At 42.8% G+C, this 19,093-nt stretch overlaps 1 protein-coding gene across 3 annotated transcripts in view; it reads left to right on the top strand.

Annotated features, from left to right (window-relative positions):
• The first annotated feature begins 9,946 nt into the window (after positions 1-9,946).
• Positions 9,947-19,093, top strand: part of VGLL3 (vestigial like family member 3) — a 44,156-nt gene continuing 35,009 nt past the window's right edge. For 2 of the 3 annotated variants that reach the window (XM_008267101.5, XM_002716634.6), the window contains exon 1: positions 10,268-10,724. In XM_008267101.5, coding sequence (XP_008265323.1) covers positions 10,599-10,724 — 126 coding nt within the window. In that variant the 5' untranslated portion in view covers positions 10,268-10,598. Of the gene's footprint in view, positions 10,725-19,093 lie in introns of all 3 variants that reach the window. The other variant, XM_008267102.5, reaches the window with a different exon arrangement.

Below are 19,093 nucleotides of genomic sequence, written 5' to 3'. Positions count from 1 at the left end.
ATCTAAAGTACACAAAAGGGTGAATATAGGTTATATGCAAATACTATCCCATTTATATAAGGACATTGAGCATCCATGGCTCTTCTAGGGGCTAGAGAGTCTTCTGTACCTAATCCACCACAGACACTGTGGGACAACTAGATACCTATAGATGTTTTTTGTTATATTTAGTGCCAATTTATTATTACATAAGATGATACATATTTTTTAAATGCCAACATTATGAGATCACATCGGGGATAAATTCCTGCTCAGCCACTCACCAGCTCAGCAATATTTAGGATATTTAATTTCTATGACCATCAGCTCGTTCATATCTAAAATGGTTATGAAAATCATCTCATAGTATTATTGTTAAGAAATAAACGAGTGAGCCATAAGAAATCCTGGCATAAATTCCTGGTCCACTGCATATTGTCATAAAATATGAGTTTGCTTTATCATTGTCTTCCCCTTGAAAACACAATAATCATAAACACTTGATCTAGAGAATCCCCCTTCAGTATTCTTCATTCTTTTAAAAATCACATGCTTTAAATCATCTAGTATGTCTATAACCAACAATTCAGGTGGTGAAAATTTACTTCTGAACGAAATCTATTCCTACAATTATGATCCAGTTGAATTCCAAAGAAAATTACCCCTTAGTAATGAATAAAATCATTACCTTACTCAGTAAATATTTAATGAACACCCTTTAGCTGTTAGGATATAATAGTGAATAAAACATAATTTTTTTATCTTCATGGATCCTAATGGAAATACAGAAGAAAAAAAGTCTGTATTCCAAATTATGGAAATTATTAGGAAAGGAATGAACAGACTATTACTGGGGAGAATAATGGAGGTGAAAGCAGAATGAAGCATCTCAAAGCCTGTTTAAGCTAAGACATAGATGGTACCAGGCCAAGTGGGAGGAAAAATTTCCAAGTAAATACAGGTTGAGTATCCCTTATCTGAAATGCCTCAGGCCTGAAATATTTTGGATTTCAAGGTATTTTTTAAAACAGTATTTATACATATGAGTGCATACTGTGACATCTTGAGGATGAGACCTAAATCTAAATAAGGAATTCATTTATGTATCACATATACCTTATACACATAGCCAGAAGGTAATTTTATATGATATGTTTAGTGTGCTTGTGTATTGACTGTGACTTATCACATTAGGTCAGGCATGAAATTTTCTACTTGTGGGGTCATACAAGTTCTCAAAAAGTTTTAGATTTTGGAAGAATTTGGATTTCAGAATTTTGGATTAGGGATTCTCAATGTGCAGTGAATGCAACAATTCTGAGGGATAAAGGTCAATTTACTAATGCAAATGAATAGATAGTGTGTGCTAAAATGAATTAGCAGGGTGGATGGAGGAAGTAAGTAGGAAGCCATGGATTTATGCTGACAGAGGGGGAAAGGAGAGACAGGGAGCAAGAGGGAGGATGTGGAGGACAATGAATGGTAAAGAAATAGTACACTGACCATTCAACTCAATGGACATACAGCTAGCAAGGAAGGAGAACAAGATGTGACACAAGACTCTATTATTCCTGAGGTTGGTATGATTCCCCGTGCCCCTCTTGAAGAGGTGTATATCTTATTGATCCCTGTGATTTTAACATTTGAAGATTAAGGTATGTTTTAAAAGACACAGCTCCTAAAAATGAATCAATAGTTCATTCATTGTTCAATTCAAGAAAAGATATTCTTTTCAACGCTTGAGGTCAATTTATCTCTTTGGTACTTTCTGAGACATAGCATATATGTTCAGTTGTGGAGGACTTAGGGGAATTCACTTGTAATTGGGGTCACACATAGTTGTGTTTTTTAAATGTTTTGTTTAGAATGCCCATGCATGATGCCACTGAAATTTGGGCTTTAAGGAGCACTCTGGGTTGGAGACAACCTTTTAACTTATTTGAACAGGAATGAAATATCTTAGGATGAGAATATAGAGTAAGATGACAAAATGGCCCAGGACCAAGCCCTAAGAAAATCAATATTTGAAGTGTAAGTGAAAGAAGAGTTACCAGGGAAATTGAGGAAGAAGAATACTCAAAATGTGAGGAAATAGATTAAGATACAAAGACGTCATGCGAGCATTGTCAAGAAAAGAGAGAAGTTTAAGGAATATTAATCCATAGGGCCGGCACTGTGGTGCAGCGGGTTAAAGCCCTAGCCTGAAATGCCGGCATCCATATGGGCGCCAGTTCGAGACTCGGCTGCTCCACTTCCCATCAAGCTCTCTGCTATGACCTGGGAAAGCAGTAGAGGATGGCCCAGTTCCCTGGGCCCCTGCACCCACATGGGAGACCCTGAAGAAGCTCCTGGCTCCTGGCTTCGGATTGGCGCAGCTCCGGCCATTGCAGCTATCTGGGGAGTGAACCAGTGGATGGAAGACATCTCTCTGTCTCTGCCTCTCTTTGTAACTTTGTCTTTCGAAAGAAAGAAAGAAAGAAAGAAAGAAAGGAAGAAAGAAAGAAAGAAAGAAAGAAAGAAAGAAAGAAGGAAGGAAGGAAGGAAGGAAGGAAGGAAGGAAGGAAGGAAGGAAGGAAAGGAAGGAAGGAAGGAAGGAAGGAAGGAAGGAAGGAAGATTAATCCATAAAGCTAAAATTTATGAAGAATCAGTTAAGATGAGGACAACGAACTTTGAATTTGTCATTTCCATTGCTAGTGACCTTCATATATTGCGGTGATGTGATGGAGCAGAATAGTGAATGGAAAAAGATGGAAGTGGAGAGAGGTGAACTTGAGGGTTTGAGGATGATGGAGAAGACAGGAAGCAATAGTTGGGAGAGGACACAGGTAAACATGTTACAGAGCATAGTAAAGTTCCCATGCACTGAGGAGGGCCCATTTAAGGCAGCCGGTTCTGAAGAAGCAGAAGAAATGGTCTTGCTGCCTTGGTTGTGCATTTTGACCTCCTGATTGTACTTGTATCCCATTGGCACCATTACCACAGCCCTTGCCTGCAGGCAGCCAGTGTCCCTCTCTGGCCTCAGAGGTTTCGAATGTCTCTTGTTGGAGACTACTGTGCCTCTCCTCGTAGGAAACCGCTGGGTGACTAGGATTTACACACCCCAAACTTCTCTTCCAGCACCTTCTGCCCCTTTAAACCCCATCATATTGGTTTTGTGTTGTAACCAATAACCACAAATTTAATGGTTTAAAATAATGCAAAACTATGATCTTGTAATTTCGGAGGTAAAGTTCAGAGTGGCTCTTGCTCAGGGATCCAGGGTTACATTCCTTTCAGAGGCACACGTGGAGTTCATTATCTTACTTTTCCAGCATGTGGAGGCTGCCTGTGTTCCTTAACACATGACTCCCTTCCATCTTCAAAGTCAGCAATGACCCATGGGATCTTTTTCTTTCTTTTTATCAATAAGATGCTGACTCATCTATCTCCTCTCTCCTTTTAGGGAAGCACCCAGAATCCACCTAGATAATCAGGATTATTTTTTGCCTTAAAATCCACTCATTAGGAGTCTTAATTCCATTTGCAATCTTAACTGCCTTTTGTTACATAAGATAATTCATCTTCTCCATACATTCCAGGGATATCACTATGGACATCTTTGGAGGGGGGGAGAGTGGACATTTTCCTGCGATGTTTGTGTACATTGCATGAACAGAGTTGCAGGTACCTTTCCTCAGAACCTGGGTTCCTAGAGCAAGCTGCATTATCAGTGGGTTTGCTCTAGATAAGAGGGCTGCCTATGTCAGATACTGTGTGGCTGGGGTTGGTGGGAAGGAGATTCAAGTATACAGGTTGACACATCTACATGCACTGCAGGCCCCACATGTTCTCATACACTGGGATCCCAAGTTAAAGGAAATATTGACTGCCATCACTAAAGAAGGACCCCCCCCCTTTACTCCATCTTACCCAATAGATATTGGGAAAACCCATTTCAAGTTACCTCTCCAAATGAAACTAGTTTTGAGGGTTCCTCTCTGTAACTTACAACTGGAAAATTTTGGAACATTTTAGGAAATTTTGTTTTTAGGACCAAGAAATATAGTCACTATAAGCTCTGACAAGGGAGAGATAAGAACATGTAATGGGATTCTTGTATTCTATTTGGATTGCAGTGATTATGATTAAAAAAAAGAGGAAGAAGAGGATAAACATCAAGTTGGAAGGACTGTATTCTAGATCAGGATTGAACAAGAAGAGAGATGGAGTGGTGTGAAAAGAGGAAGAGAAAATATAAAACCATAAAGTTGAGGAATTTTAATCCAGACGTCCATATAGCCAAATTCTAGTTTTTTTCCAAGTAATTGTGACAACTTTACCATTTAGAGACAGCAATGAGTGCCTTAGTGGTCAAAGCAACAGTCGCTGATCTAAAGGACTCACTACTGTTAAATATAATTGATCTGAATTGCTCCTCCCCGTCTCCCCTCCCCACACCCCACCAGCCAAAACATTACTATTCTGTGAATACAAGTTGATCAAAGGATGGTCAGATTGGTCTGAACGTGGCTGAATATGTCCCACAAAGTTAGCAGCTTGATCCCCAGTGTGGTGGTATTGAGGTGGTAGAATTTTTAAGAGGTGGTCTAGTGCAAAATAATCATGTCATAGTGGCATCGCCACTGGAAGGGATTAACATGCATTTTGCAGGTTGAGTGAGTTTCTCAGGAGAAAAAAATTGTTAAAAAGCTATAGATCAAAGACACCCCATCCTCTCGGGCCCTTCTGAATGTGCCCAATTCCCTGTTTTTGCTTCCTCATTGTATGTGTGTGTATGTGTGTGTGTTTTAAGATTTATTTAATTTATTTGAAAGGCAGAGTTATAGAAAGGCAGAGGCAGAGAGAGAGAGAGAGAGAGAGAGATCTTCTATCCACTGGTTCACATCCCAAATGGCCACTATGACTGGGATGGGCCGATTCGAAGGCTGTAGCCAGGAGCTTCTTCCGGCAGGGGCCCAAGCACTTGGGCCATCCTCCACTGCTTTCCCATTTGCATTAGCATGGAGGTGGATTGGAAATGGAGCACCTGGGACACAAAACATTTCTCATATGAGTTGTGGGTGCTTCAGGCTGGGGCTTTAACCCACTGTGCCACAGGGCCATCCCGCACCTCTGCCCCGCCCCTCCTCATCATGTTTTGACACAGCGAAAGGAAATTCTCATTAGAGGCCAAATGGATGAGAAAATCTTCTTCTTCCATGTATGTATGTGTCTACATACATAAAAGAACATGTGTGAATCATGTGTAATGTATGAATGGCTTTTAAATATACATGAATATATATTATTGTATACCTCTATGGGATGATGCAAAAAGAACTGAATTAAGAATCAAGAGACATGGGACTTTTGCTTTAGTTCTGCCACCAATTCCCTAGGAGACATGGATCACACATGCATTTGCTTATTTATGAAACAAAATGTTTCAAACTAAATGATCCTTTTAATTCTCTTCCATTCTAAAACCCTTAATAGCATAGGGCAAGTGGTCTGGTGCAGCAGGTGAAGCTACCTTTTGAAACACTGGCAAGCCATGTTGGAGTGCCAGTTAGAAAATGGGTTGCTCCACTTCTGATTCAGCTCCTGTTACTGTGCCTGGGAAGGCAGTGGAATATGGCCTAAGCTCCCTGCCATCTTTATGGGAGACAGAGTTGGAATTCTTGGCTCCAGTCTTGCTGCTGGCTTCAGCCTGGTCCAGCACTGGTGGTTGTGGCCATTTGAGAAGTAAACCAGTTCCTGGAAGGTTTCTCTCTCTCTCTCTCGTTCTCTTTCTCTCTCTCTCTCTCTCTCTCTCTCTCTCCATGACTTTCAAATAAATTAATAAGTAAATTCTTAAAAAATAAAACTCTACCATATATCTGAGGGAAGACAGGTATGTATACTCTCCTACCAGAGCTCTGCAATAGCTCTCCTTAACAGCATTTATCCTGGTTTATTAATGACAACCAAGGCTGAAATCTGTGACAGGCTACTTTCTGTATCTGTATTCTTCTAGATTTTAATTCTTGGCAGAATTTATGTCTTCACTGCCACATTTCCTTTTATAGACACACAATATTGATATGAAGGAATACATTTTAAAAAGGATATTGCCTTGCAGGAGGATTTTGCTGAATACCCCCAGGCTTTGCTGCCCATGCCTTTTAGTAATCAAGAACTACATCTTCGTCATACAATAAATATTTTTGCAACATGGTAGAGGCAATATGAGTCAGATGGAAGGTACAACAGTTGGGGGAACAGGCATGTTGAATCTACTCCCAGCTTTTTTTCTCATTCAAGAAATATTTACAGAACATCTTCCAAATGTTAGATATAGGGTGAATGAGATATGGGTTACCACTGCAACAATAAAATACAGGAGACAGATATTGAACACATATTTTGTAATTGAATAAAAATTATTAGCTACAGACACATTCAGCTGCTGCAAGAAAATATTGGAAGTACGCAGTGTTTCTAATAGAGGATGTGCTGGAGAACGGCTGTTCTACAAGCTAACTTTGTGGCCTAATTCAGTCGCTTCATGTTCTGGGGATCAGAATTTCTCACACCACCAGGACCTTGTCCTTTTAATTTATTTTATAATAGAAATACTGGGGGCTGGTACTGTGGCGTAGCAGGTAAAGCCGCTGCCTGCAGTGCCGGCATCCCTTATGGACGCCGGTTCAAGTTCTGGTTGCTCCACTTCTGATCCAGCTCTCTACTGTGGCCTGGGAAAGCAAGTGCTTGGGCCCCTGCACCCATGTGGGAGACCTGGAGGAAGCTCCTTGCTCCTGGTTTCAGATCGGCACAGCTCCGACGGTAGCGGCCAACTGGGGAGTGAACAAGCAGACGGAAGATCTCTCTCTCTCTGCCTCTCCTCTCTCTGTGTAACTCTGACTTTCAAGTAAATAAATAAATATATATTTTTTTGACAGGCAGAGTGGACAGTGAGAGAGAGAGACAGAGAGAAAGGTCTTCCTTTGCCGTTGGTTCACCCTCCAATGGCCGGCGCGGCCGGCGTGCTGCGGCCGGCTCACCGCGCTGATCCGATGGCAGGAGCCAGGTACTTATCCTGGTCTCCCATGGGGTGCAGGGCCCAAGGACCTAGGCCATCCTCCACTGCACTCCCTGGCCACAGCAGAGAGCTGGCCTGGGAGAGGGGCAACCGGGACAGAATCCGGCGCCCCGACCGGGACTAGAACCCGGTGTGCCAGTGTCGCAAGGCAGAGGATTAGCCTAGTGAGCCGCGGCGCTGGCCAATAAATAAATCTTAAAAACAAAATAGAAATCCTGAAACAGAGATTGTTAGTGTGATAACAGCAGTGTCCACAGAGCTGCCGAGAACAAGGGCATTGAAGTGAGCTTCATCAGAAGTTTTAGGAATGATTCCTTGAAGAACGAGAAAGAGGTTAGCAAGTGAACAGTGATCGTGGTGCAGATGCCTTGCACATCTGAAAACACCCACAGCAGCAGAACAGCACGGCTCCTTCCTAGGATGGGAGACCATTCAGATGGCCACATAAACACTGGCAGTAGACAGTGACGTGGGGAGTCAGGATCTGAAGGTTAAAGAATTTGGACTACAGGGAGTCACTGTGATTTTCTTAAAAACAGAGACAAAACATCACTATTCTATTGGATTTGGAGTGCAGTGCCTGAGCCAATAAAGAATAGGAGTGTAATTATGAAGAATGTTTCAGAAGAGGGTTCAACTTGGAGCTTGAAATCAACGAGGAGCCTTTTGCAGGACTGCTGATGACAGATGCTTCCTGAACTACAGATTATAGCAAAGGAGGAATGGTGATGAGGGGAGAACCAGTAGAAATGTAAAAGGGATCTACTGAACTCCAAGAGCAAATGTGAGGACTTCAAGGAGAAGAAGATGAGTCAGAGAATTCCCACGTGTCCAACTGTGCAGCTGGTGGACGGGAGTGTATCTGAGGTGGAGATTAAGAGGAAGAGCTGGGGACCTGCACTGTGGCATAAAAGGTAAAGCCACTGCCTGTGGGCCCACATCCCATAACGGCGCTGGTTCAGGTCCTGGCTGCTCCACTTCCGACCCAGCTCTCTACGATGGCCTGGGAAAGCAAGAGAAGATGGCTTAAGTCCTTGGGCCCCTGTATCTACGTGGGAGACCTGGAAGAAGCTTCTGGCTCCTGGCTTCATATCGGCCCATATCTGAGATAGAAGGTGCTCTCTCTCTTGCTCTCTCTCGCTCTCTCTCTCTGTCTCTTTCTCCCTGCTTCTGTAACTCCACATTCAAATAAATAAGTAAATCTTAAAAAAAAAAAAGAAAAGAAGAAGAGCTATTTCAAGTTGTGGGAAGATCAGTGTAAGTGTGACTTCAGTCCTTAGTGAACACCTTTCTGGGGTCATCTAGAAGAAGCTGAATAGATGAGCCTAAATCATAGGAAAGTGGTCTGACCCTAGGATTCCAATTTGAGGAAAAGGTAGTAATAAATATTTAAATGGGGCTAGAACTGTGGTGTAAAGGTAGAGCCACCACCCGTGGCACTGGCATCACATATGGGTGCCAGTTTGAGTCCATGTTGTTCCACTTCTGATCCAGCTCCTTACTAATGTACCTGGAAAAGCAATGGAGGATGGTCCACATCCTTGGGCTTCAGCATCCACATGGGAAACTCAGAAGAAGCTCCTGGTTCCTGGCTTGGGATCATCCCAGCTTCAGTCATTGTGGCCAACTGGGGAGCGAACCAGCAGATGGAAGCTCTCTCTCTCTCGCTCTTGCTAGCTCTTTCGCTCCCCCCAACACAAACTGACTTTCACATAAAATTAAATTAAAAAACACAGCCTCCCTACAAAAAATATTTAGTCATTTTTATGTTTCTTACTTATAGGAACACTCACAAGAAAGGGCACAATTTAAAGTTCAAGCTGTGTAAATTCCTAATAACATATTGTATATATGCAATAGATAAAAATGAGTGAGTCAATAGAAACTGTTATGGCTTATGTTGGTTGTTATACAAAAAATTCCTATGCAACTATTACATTTTGTTTGAATATAGGTGTGAATGTATGTACATGTGTTTGTGTACATGGTTATATAAATATTGACAATAGATTAGAAATGTACATTCTCATGTCTTATAGGGTTAAAAGTCCAAGAAATTCTAGGTCCATAGTCTCCTCTGTACTATGATGTCTTTCTCTACTCTTATAGGGATACGGGTCTTATTGGACTAGGATCTCAAATTTAAGCCCTCATTTGAACTTAATTATCTCTTTTAAAGGCCCCATCTCCAAATACAGTTATTCAGTCTTTAGGGCTTCAGCGTATGAGATGGGATGAGGGGCACAATGTAGTTCATGGCATCAGTACATTTGACCTCCAAACTGCCTTTTCCTCTGAAAACGAAAGATTGTCTTGAGTCATTAAAGACGGTGCTTCTATATGAGCAGAGCTAGGTGTGTTTCAAGAGCTAGAGTTTTCTCCTGTGTAACAGAGTCCTTTTCTACTGGCTAAACGGGAATAGAATTATATTCCTACACACATTACCCTTTTCCACTTGGGAGAAGGTTATAAGCCATTTGAAAAATTAAGCAACTTCTCTTTATATAATAGCTGAATGGACTGGATCAAGTATATATTTTTTGCTCTATGGAAACCAAGCTACACAAGCCAGAAGAGGTGGACTTCCCACACAAATGCCATGCCATGAAGGTGTAAATTTCCAGGAGAGATTGCCTGTAGGAAACCGTGCTGCATTCTTGGCATGTGCACACTTGCAATCACGTTCGCTTTCACTTAGGGTTATTTTTAACGTCGGAGCTAACCTTAGTTTATTTTATGCCTGCTCTGTTCAACCTCTTGGTAGGATTACATTCGGCCTTCGTTTGGCCCCAGTCTCTCAGCTGGTGCTCCCTGCGAAAAGCTCCTGGGAACTGGGGAGCCCTGGCCCTGGCGGCCAGGTGACGGAGACACCGGGTGGGAACCCGTCGAGCCTCTCACATACCATTCCTCTCCCAGGCCGGGAGGCGGAGAGGGCAGCAAACTTCGCTCCAATCCGCATCCAGCCCTCGCCGGGGTCCCCCTGCTGGGCGACCCGCGGGCCGCCGACCGACTTGGAAGAACTTTGCGAAGCGGAGCCTGGGGAGCCCGCGCTCCCCCCTTTCTCCCTGGCTCACCCCCTCTACCCCGCCCCGCCTCACCCTGCCCCCGCCTTCCCGGCCCTCGCCCAGCCCGCAGCGCGGGCGATAGGACGAGCCCCGGGCGTGCATTGTGTACATGCAAACCAGCGGCTCGGCTCCCCTGCGCTGCCCGACGCTGGCCGGGGCTGCGGCTGGCGTTGCTGCCCTCGCCGGAGCCGGGCGCTGTCATGCTCCTGCCGCGCGGCGGCCGGCTGCGCCCCGGGGCCGCTAGATAGGCGCGGGCAAGAGGGCACCCGGAGGGGCTGAAGATGAAGGTGCCCGCGCATGGGCCCCCGCTGATTGCCAGCCCCTCCCGAGCCTGTGGCCGGCGCGGAGCCGGAGGCCTCCGAGGACCCGCCTTCGCCGCAGTAGCAGCTGGAGCAGCGACAGAGGCGGCAGCTGCGGCGGTGGCGGCGGCGCCCCTCGCGCCAGCGCGTAAAGCGGCGGCGGCAGCTCGGGGGCCGCCGCTGCCCCGGCTGCCATGAGTTGTGCGGAGGTGATGTATCACCCCCAGCCTTATGGAGCGCCCCAGTATCTGCCCAACCCTGTGGCAGCTGCAACCTGCCCAACAGCCTACTATCATCCGGCGCCCCAACCTGGCCAGCAGGTGAGTCAGCGGCCAGGCAGCCTGCCGGGGGCGGGGGCGAGGGGCACCCGGAGTATCGGTGTGGGGCTCCGGCGACCGCCCTGCTGGGAAGGGTGGCGCGCACGATGCTCCAGCGCTGGGACTTGCAGGAGCGCCGGCGAGCGGACAAGCCGGGCTCCGGGGGTAAGGGACGAAGGGCCAGGTGGCCCGTGGCTATTCGGTGATGTGAGCTCATGCCTAGCTGGGGGGCTTCACTGAGCTGTGGTCACACGGAGCTCAGAGGCTGCTCCCCACAGCCACCCTACCCTAGCTCCTGAGACGCAGTTCACTGAAGTTCTCCGAGGGCATCTGTCTTAGGACCTATGTGAGTCAACTTCCCTCTGAAGCGACAGTTTTGTTTCTTCCTAAAGGTAGAGTGTTTTAGGATGTTCTCCGTGGCTCAGGGAGCTCCTGAAATAATCCTCCTTTCTGGGCGTTTATGGTGGCGCATTAGTGTAGCGTTTCTGGATGTTACCAAAACTTCCCCGTAGTCGCTCGTTCTATGATGTGATTGTGACTTGGAAAGCCGGGATCCAGTCCAAGGTTCTTCATTCATTTTGTAACCCCCTTAAAGCTCAGAGCTTGTTGTGCAGTAAGTGTGTGGTCTGTTGACAGCATGTACTCCGCCAACAGATAACCTTGGATCTCTGGATACCAGGTCTGCACGCCGCCAAGAGCCACTGAAAATTTAGGGGCCAGAAAGTGGGAACACGACCTGGTTACTTTTGAAGGGAGACTGGGCAGTGGGGTGGGAAGGGAGTGGATTTGGCTCTAGGTGCCCGTGAACATTGCTGTCTGAACACAACAGTGAGTGGGTCAAGGTTTCAAAACATGTTGATATGTGGCAAGGTGCTCTAGCAAGGTAAGGTTCTCATCAGGCTCTAGGGGTTAGGGTTGGTTGATTTGGTGACACTTAAAAAATCTGCAAATAGATTATAGAAAATGATCATCCTCTGACTTAGTTAATTTGTTTATTAGCCTGTCTCTTGACACTCATATGTTCTATTGTGGCTGTAAGGGTTTGGCTCTTTAATGAATCTGGCCTTTTGCTCTCTACATTTCTTCTACTTTTGGCCCTTTGCTAGATTTACAGCGCTACTCTTTGGGAAGAAATGACAACTTTCTGTTTAGAATTTAGGGACTGTACAAGGCAGCCTGTTCTGGAAGAGTGCATGCCACATAATCATCTGCTAAACAGCACTAGCCTGCCCAGGAGCAATGAGGGCAAAAGAGAAGAAGCATTACTTACTTGCTATCATTCCTTTTTTAAAAAAGAAAAAAAAATCCAGCTTTTCAAAGAAAAAACTTACTTTGGCGGAAGGGATGAGAAAGTCTTTTGAAAGTTATGGTCAAAGGTGACAGTTTATGCTGTTTGTTTTTCCTTGACTTCAGGTCTAACAAAATATACAGGATGGAAAGAATACACAGGCTCCAGTCAGGCGAGGGAGGCAAAAAGCCCTGGGTATCTGGAATCCTTGGTCATGGAGGAAGCCCCCTTTCCTCCACCTTCAGTTGTCATCTGGAATCGCACAAGCTCCAGACTCAAACTGCACTGACTATTTAGGAAGAAAGTTTTCCCCATGGGTAAAAATAAAAATAAAACCAAAAGCCAGCAAACTAGTAGAAATTGTGATAAAATGTTTTTTCAGGATTGTGGAAATTAATTCCATTAAAATATGAACTTATTGGTGGAAGTCAATAATGTGGTGTTTTTGTTTTGAGCTAGAAAACAAAACTTAATATCATAAAAATCAACAATTTCCAATCATGCTTGTGTTCAATAAGATTTTGTCTCCAAAAACTTTAACATTTACAATAGCCCTGAGACTCAGTTTCCCAGATCCTTTTGCTGAAACTATCAGCAAAGAATGAACTTTCTTATAAAAAGTTAAATTGTTTAAACTGGTGAGTTAGTTGCACAATGATCAACTTCAATATATCTTGGACTTCTCTAGACATTGCTTAAATGAATGTCTGGCTGTGTCTACCATAAGAATTTAATTGAGAGGTATTCTGGGAAATTTTCATGTTGTTTTTATAAAAGTAGCAACCTATTTAAGATTTCTCCTTTTGATAAGGGACCAGTTAACTGTAACAGGCTAGCAAAATAAAAAGTGACTTGAGAGTATGACTACTGTTCTTTTTCCCTTCAGGAGTTTATTTTGATGACCTATATTTTCTATTAGAAAAAGGAGTAAATCAGGGAATTCTTATCAGGCTGACAGCATTTTTAGGCTATGTGGTGCGTGGGTGAAGTGGGACTAATATTGACTTGGCTGTAATGCAGTCATCCGAGAATACATATTTTGGTTGTTTTTGCATTCCATAAGGTTTTATCATTATTATCCATGAAGATTGTTTTCTCCGTACATGGGAAGTGACCCCTAATAGCATCTTGCCTGGGAGACATACGGAAGGGCTACAATTTCTCCTGCATTTGAAAAATTGATTTGTTCAGGAGAAAAAAGGAAAAAGAGCAGAAAAAGTGACAGAGTGATCAGGAAAGTTTCGTGGTCATTTATAAAATGCTAGAAAAGAGGGCTTTGAAGTTTTGTTTTACTTCTGTGTTCACTTGCAGTAGTGTACCTTTGAGCTGATTTTTTTCTTTTCTAACCTGAATTGCTCTGGAATCCTAGTAAATTAGGATCTTATAATGGTTAATGGTGCATTAGGATGAATTTTAAAGATAGCCTTACCCTCTGTCTTCAACTGTGATCATATAATTTTGCAATTCTTTAGGAAGTAACAGAAGTTCATTCTCCAGGCATGTGTGCTCTGAGCTTTTCTTCTAAAAGCACGATTGTCACACTTCAAATTTTAAGTTAGGTTTTTATTGAACATATATGCTGTAGGTAGGTGTTAGTAGATGTTGTAAAATCATAGTCATAGGATCAACACTGTGGCATAGTGGGTAAAGCCGCTGCCTGTGACACTGGCATCCTATATGGGTGCTGCTTTAAGTCCCAGCTGTTCCATTTCCAATTCAGCTCCCTGCTAATGTGCCTGGGAAAGCAGTGGAAGATGACCTAAGTGCTTGGGCCCCTAAACCTACGTGGTAGACTCAGAAGAAGGTCTTGGTTCCTGGATTTGATACGGCCAAGCCTAGGCCATTGCAGCCTCTTGGTGGCTGAACCAGAAGATGAGAGATTTCTTTCTCTGTGTGTCCCTCTCTCTCTCTCTGTTACTCTTTCAAATAAAAATAAATAAATCTTACACACACATACACACACACACCACACACACACACACTGTAAGACATAGTTACCTGAATGTAGATCAGTCTGTGCTTCAGTCTGTTATGTGGGCATATGGTAGGCTAAATGAATCAGAGTAATCTGTGGATATGCCTAAAGAGTGCATTTTATAGTCCCTGACTTTAATTCCTAGAAATTGAATGGCAGTACATAAATTTTAGAGCGTGCATTTCTGAGGGCTGCTAAGTAGCCCATTCACCTCTTCTTAGCCCTGATACATTAGTGTCTAAAATCTCCTCAGGAGAACCTTGGACACAGTCTCTCAGCACATGCTCTGAAGGCTGATGGCACTGCTGGACGTGTACCGAAAGGAATGTACTTGTCTGCCTGTAGTGACAGTAAGAACCAACAGAAAATTTCAAAATATGTGTCAGGAACAATTGACGGCAATAATATGAAATCATAGATTCTCCTCATACTCAGTGGATTTCTCATCTTCTATGCAGACAGTCTGCTGTCTCAGGCTTCCTCCCTATTTATAAAGTTAATGTTAGGAAGATACTCAGAACACAGCTTGCAGAGTTGTGTAGTTATAATAAGGCAGTGAAAGAGGAGAAGAGTGATTCATTTCTCAGTAGTGCACAGGGGTCTGTAACAATCAGACTTTGTGCTTCCTATAAGATAGAGCATATGTTCTGTGTCCTTTTCAAGGGTAACAGCTGGGTGAATCTGCAGGCATACTCCAAGTTGAAAGAATTAAGAGGCATAACTAGTTATAAGTTTCACAGAGTTCTTATGAACTCTTTCTCTGGATCCTGCCACCTTGGTTAAGTCATAAAACTGCTCAGAGATTCATTTTGTAATGGAAAAACTCTGGAAAAAACATACTTCAGCTCCTCCTTTTATAAACAGGAAAATGGATATTCATAGGACTGAAATGCCTGGCTGAAGATGTCAAAGCTAATTGGTGACAAAATAGGACCACCAAACCTCCCTCTGCCCAGTGTAGCATCTTTCCACATGCCTTGTAGTCTACCAAGCTATTTCTTTCTCTTTCTTTTTTTTTCCTGCTATTGCACAATAGACTTATTTTTGTCTTTAGTGCCTTAATCAACTTTTTTTTTGATAAAGAAGATTAATATGCAGTAGATTCTTTGGCCTTAGAATTTGAAATTCTTTCCAAGTCCTCCATAGTGCACTTTTTAAGTTTAGGCATTCCAAAAGCCTTTTGCAAGCATTTGTATTATGCTAATGACTTTTGCTATCTATGTTGCATCCTTTGTTGATGAGGCAGGATATCCAATTAGCAAATGAACACTTATTTATTTAAAGTAAAATAAAGGAAGTAATAGTCTGTTTTAAGTGCTCCGTCTAGCATTGGTATTCCAATGTAAGTTTAGATTCATTAAGAGGAAAGAATACAATTATAACCTAAATAGTTTCAATATACAGCCAACTTATGGAGGGCAGTGGATCTAATTTTCTTGCATCTGTAAGCAAGGATTTAAGTGGATTTTTGAAAGAATTCATGCAGGACTGCTTTGAAAAAGAACAGCCTCAATTACTCCACACTGCATAAAATTAATGTGACTGCAGAAATGAAGAAGCTTCAGCTGCCCCACAGCTTCATGCACCCAATACCTTTGGTGCTGCAACATACAAGGTTAGAGGAAACATTAAACTTTTAATTGAACTGTTGTCTCCTGCAGCCAGCCAGAAGAGAGGGTGCAGCACTGATGGCAAGGGCAAGATGGAATTGCTTAAAATCATGCAAGTGAGCGTGTGTTTTCCAAGAAAATCCCCAGACAAAGTGACACTTGGGCAATGTAAATGAAGTATATTTATGTTAAATGCAAGGGAGTCCTATTTCACTTAGCACCTATGTAGCAAAATCTTACATCTCACAAAATTTGAGAACCGGGAACACTACCAGAACCTAGGGAAATGGGTGCTGAGACGTGAGAGCCTTGCTCTTTTGTGTGTCTCTTTGGGCTACTGCAGGAGACATGTTGAGTTGACTTCCTAGAGCAGTAGGCATACTTCTGGTTTTTATCTACCTGCAAAGGGAATTTTCAGTGATAATAAAGTTACTTATATTCCTGATGCCTAGAGAAAATTTGTCATTTGCTTTTTTAAAATTTTTTAATTTTTTTTTTGGACAGGCAGAGTTAGACAATGAGAGAGAGAGAGAGAGACAGAAAGAAAGGTCTTTCTTTCCGTTGGTTCACCCCCAAATGGTGGCTACGGCGGCTGGTGCGCTGCAGCCAGTGCACTGTGCCAATCAGAAGCCAGGAGCCAGGTGCTTCTCCTGGTCTCCCATGGGGTGCAGGGCCCAAGCACTTGGGCCATCTTCCACTGCCTTCCCGGGCCACAGTAGAGAGCTGGCCTGGAAGAGGGGCAACCAGGTCAGAATCCGGTGCCCCAACTGGGACTAGAACCCGGGGTGCTGGTGCCGCAGGTGGAGGATTAGCCTAGTGAGCCTCGGCGCCAGCCTGTCATTTGGTTTTCATTCTAAAACTTGGGTGCTTAACTTGGATCTCATTCCTTAAACCTTGTTTTTAAGCTAACTGAAAAGAAAAAAATCTGAAAACTAACACCCCCATTAATTGATAATAATGTAAGGTACTGTCTCCAGAAAAAAAACATTTTTGTTCAAGAAACAAAAGCTGTCTAATAAGCAAATTTCAGATCCTGGGCAATGATTTTGAACAGAGCTCTGCCCTGAGTCTTTTGAAGTTCACCTATGTAAGCAACTGTTTTTTGTTTGTTTGTTTTTTAGCTTTGACTATGCATTTAGGAAGACCCTAAGAGTGCCTTGAACCATTAGACCAAACAGCTGTTGTTAGAACAAGTCCTAAATGCCATATTTATAGATATTTCAGTGAATACAAGATTTATGCCAGTAATTTATAAGTATAGTCTGAACTTGAGTAACAGCTATTTTCAGCTTGTTTCTTGTGTTCATAGAGGGGAAAAAAAGACCTAAACTAAACAAGTGTCTTTTCCTCTTAAAACCATGTCTTTTTTAGTGCGTGCAAACACTTGTCCTTTAGTGGATGGAGTAGGGAGACTCTCAGGATGTATTCTTGCTTGTTAATACAAAAATACAACAGTTTTTTTTAAAGATTTATTTATTTATTTCAGAGGCAGAATTACAGCCAGAGAGTGGGGTCTTCCGTCAGCTATTTCAGTACCCAAACGGCCATAATGGCCATAGCTGGGCTGATTCAAAGGCAGGAACCAGGAGCTTCTTCCAGGTCACCCACATGGGTGGAGGGGCCCAAGCACTTGGGCTACCTTCCACTGCTTTCCCAGGTTATCAGCAGAGAAGCAGGATGGGAAGTGCAGCAGCCGGGACTTAAACCGGGATGTCAGCACCGCAGGCAACTGCTTAGCCCACTTCCCCACAGCACGGAGCCCAGTACAATGGTATTTTAAAAGGAATACAAGAATGCTTTAAAATGTTGGTGGAAAAATGGTCAAGTTTATTTTTGTGCAAAAAATGAGATACATGTAGTGTTTTATAATATGCATTTTCTGGGAATATTTTCTTTACATTTTTATGTATTTATTTGAAAGGTAGAGAGACTGGGATCGAGGAACGTAGACAGTGGGAACTCCCATCTGGTAGTTTGCTGTCTAAATGCCTACAGTGGTCAGGGAAGTTGGTGGGAGGCAAAAGCCAGGAGCAAGGAACTCCATTCATATCTCCCATAGGAGTGGCAGGAAGCAAATTACTTGAGCCATTGCTCTGTCTCTCAGTCTGCATTAACTGGAAGCTGGAGTCAGGAGCCAAGTATCCAACTGAAGTATACTCCCATGTGGGACACAGGCATCTTGACCACTAGGCCAAACTCCCACCCCTCTATGAACTTTCTGAAGTGTCCTTATAGATAAAGGAAGGACCATAGCTAATTCCTTAAAATTCAGCTAGATGACCCATGTCTGCAAATGAATTAGTCTTCAGTGGTTTTTGAGGGTTTGTTTTGGCCTAGTGTCCTGCAAAACCAGAATAAGTGTTCAAAGTAAGAAACAAAATTAAGTGTGAATTTGTCTAGAGCTCCAGGATGTTGTTTATTAGGATATAGAGTTGGACAAGACCTCCAAAATAATCAAGTCAAAATTCCTCATATTCAGAAGAGTAATCTAAGAGCCAGGAGGTTCAGTGACTTGATCAGACTCAGGGAATTAGTTCTGCTTAACATCTTTCCCATTTCAGTTCTCTTCATATTGAATTCTCTGCCCTTCTGGGCTTCCAAAATAATTCATTATTTATCTAATGTTATCTTCTTACTTATATTTTCATTTGGGGATATTAGCTACTTGGAAAAATAACATAGTTCACCAAATGGATAAACCATGAAGCTCTCTTTCTTTGCTGTTGACCTTAAAATGCTCTTCCAGGCAACTAGGAGCAGTTTGAGTTTAGGGACAGGCTATGGTTTTCATCGTTGTATCTCCAAGTCTCTGAACAAGCACTAACACAAGAAAGGAATGAATTGACAAGTAGATGAGTGAATAAATAATAGACAATTTGAGAAATGAAATCATACCCTAAATCTAGTAATAGGATTATGCAAACATACAAGAAATTTATACATCGGAAACTGTTGTTTCATTGAAAGTAGTTAGTTTGAGAGAGAACACATACTCTAATGATGTGATCATTGCTCAAAACATCTTGGGAATGCAAATTCTGAAATTGCCTCTAAGCCTGTGGCACATTTTTTTTGAACATGCTCAAAACTGGAAAGTGTTCATCTTTGGAGGGGGTAGGTTTAATTTTTGATAATGACTAGAATCATTTAGTGGCAATGTGCTCGAAATTAGCTCATCATGTTAAGTCATATTATTTTTGCTTTCCTCTTCTCTACTGTTAAGAAAAAAAAAAAAACAAAGACAGACAAACACAGATTCTTGAGGTGTGACTGTGTTTCACAAGTTAACTCTGCTCCCATTTCTAAAATAGCATTTCCAGAAAAATTGCTGGCAATTGTGTTATGTATCTGATTTGCCAAGGAGACGATACATTTTTCGGTAGAGAAGTTCATTTTCATCTAGGTACATTATTTTTTTTTACTGCATTACTTAGTAGCCATTACTCAAATATATGTTTGCAGCTCTATTTTTTTAATGGCAATAAAGAACTTTAGACTA

Source organism: Oryctolagus cuniculus, chromosome 4 (genome assembly GCF_051225735.1).
Source record: "Oryctolagus cuniculus isolate XC-2025 breed Fujian yellow rabbit chromosome 4, ASM5122573v1, whole genome shotgun sequence".
NCBI classification, from domain to species: Eukaryota; Metazoa; Chordata; class Mammalia; order Lagomorpha; family Leporidae; genus Oryctolagus; species Oryctolagus cuniculus.
Note: the sequence above shows the minus strand (reverse complement) of the source record. Positions and strands in the feature narration are given on the sequence as shown.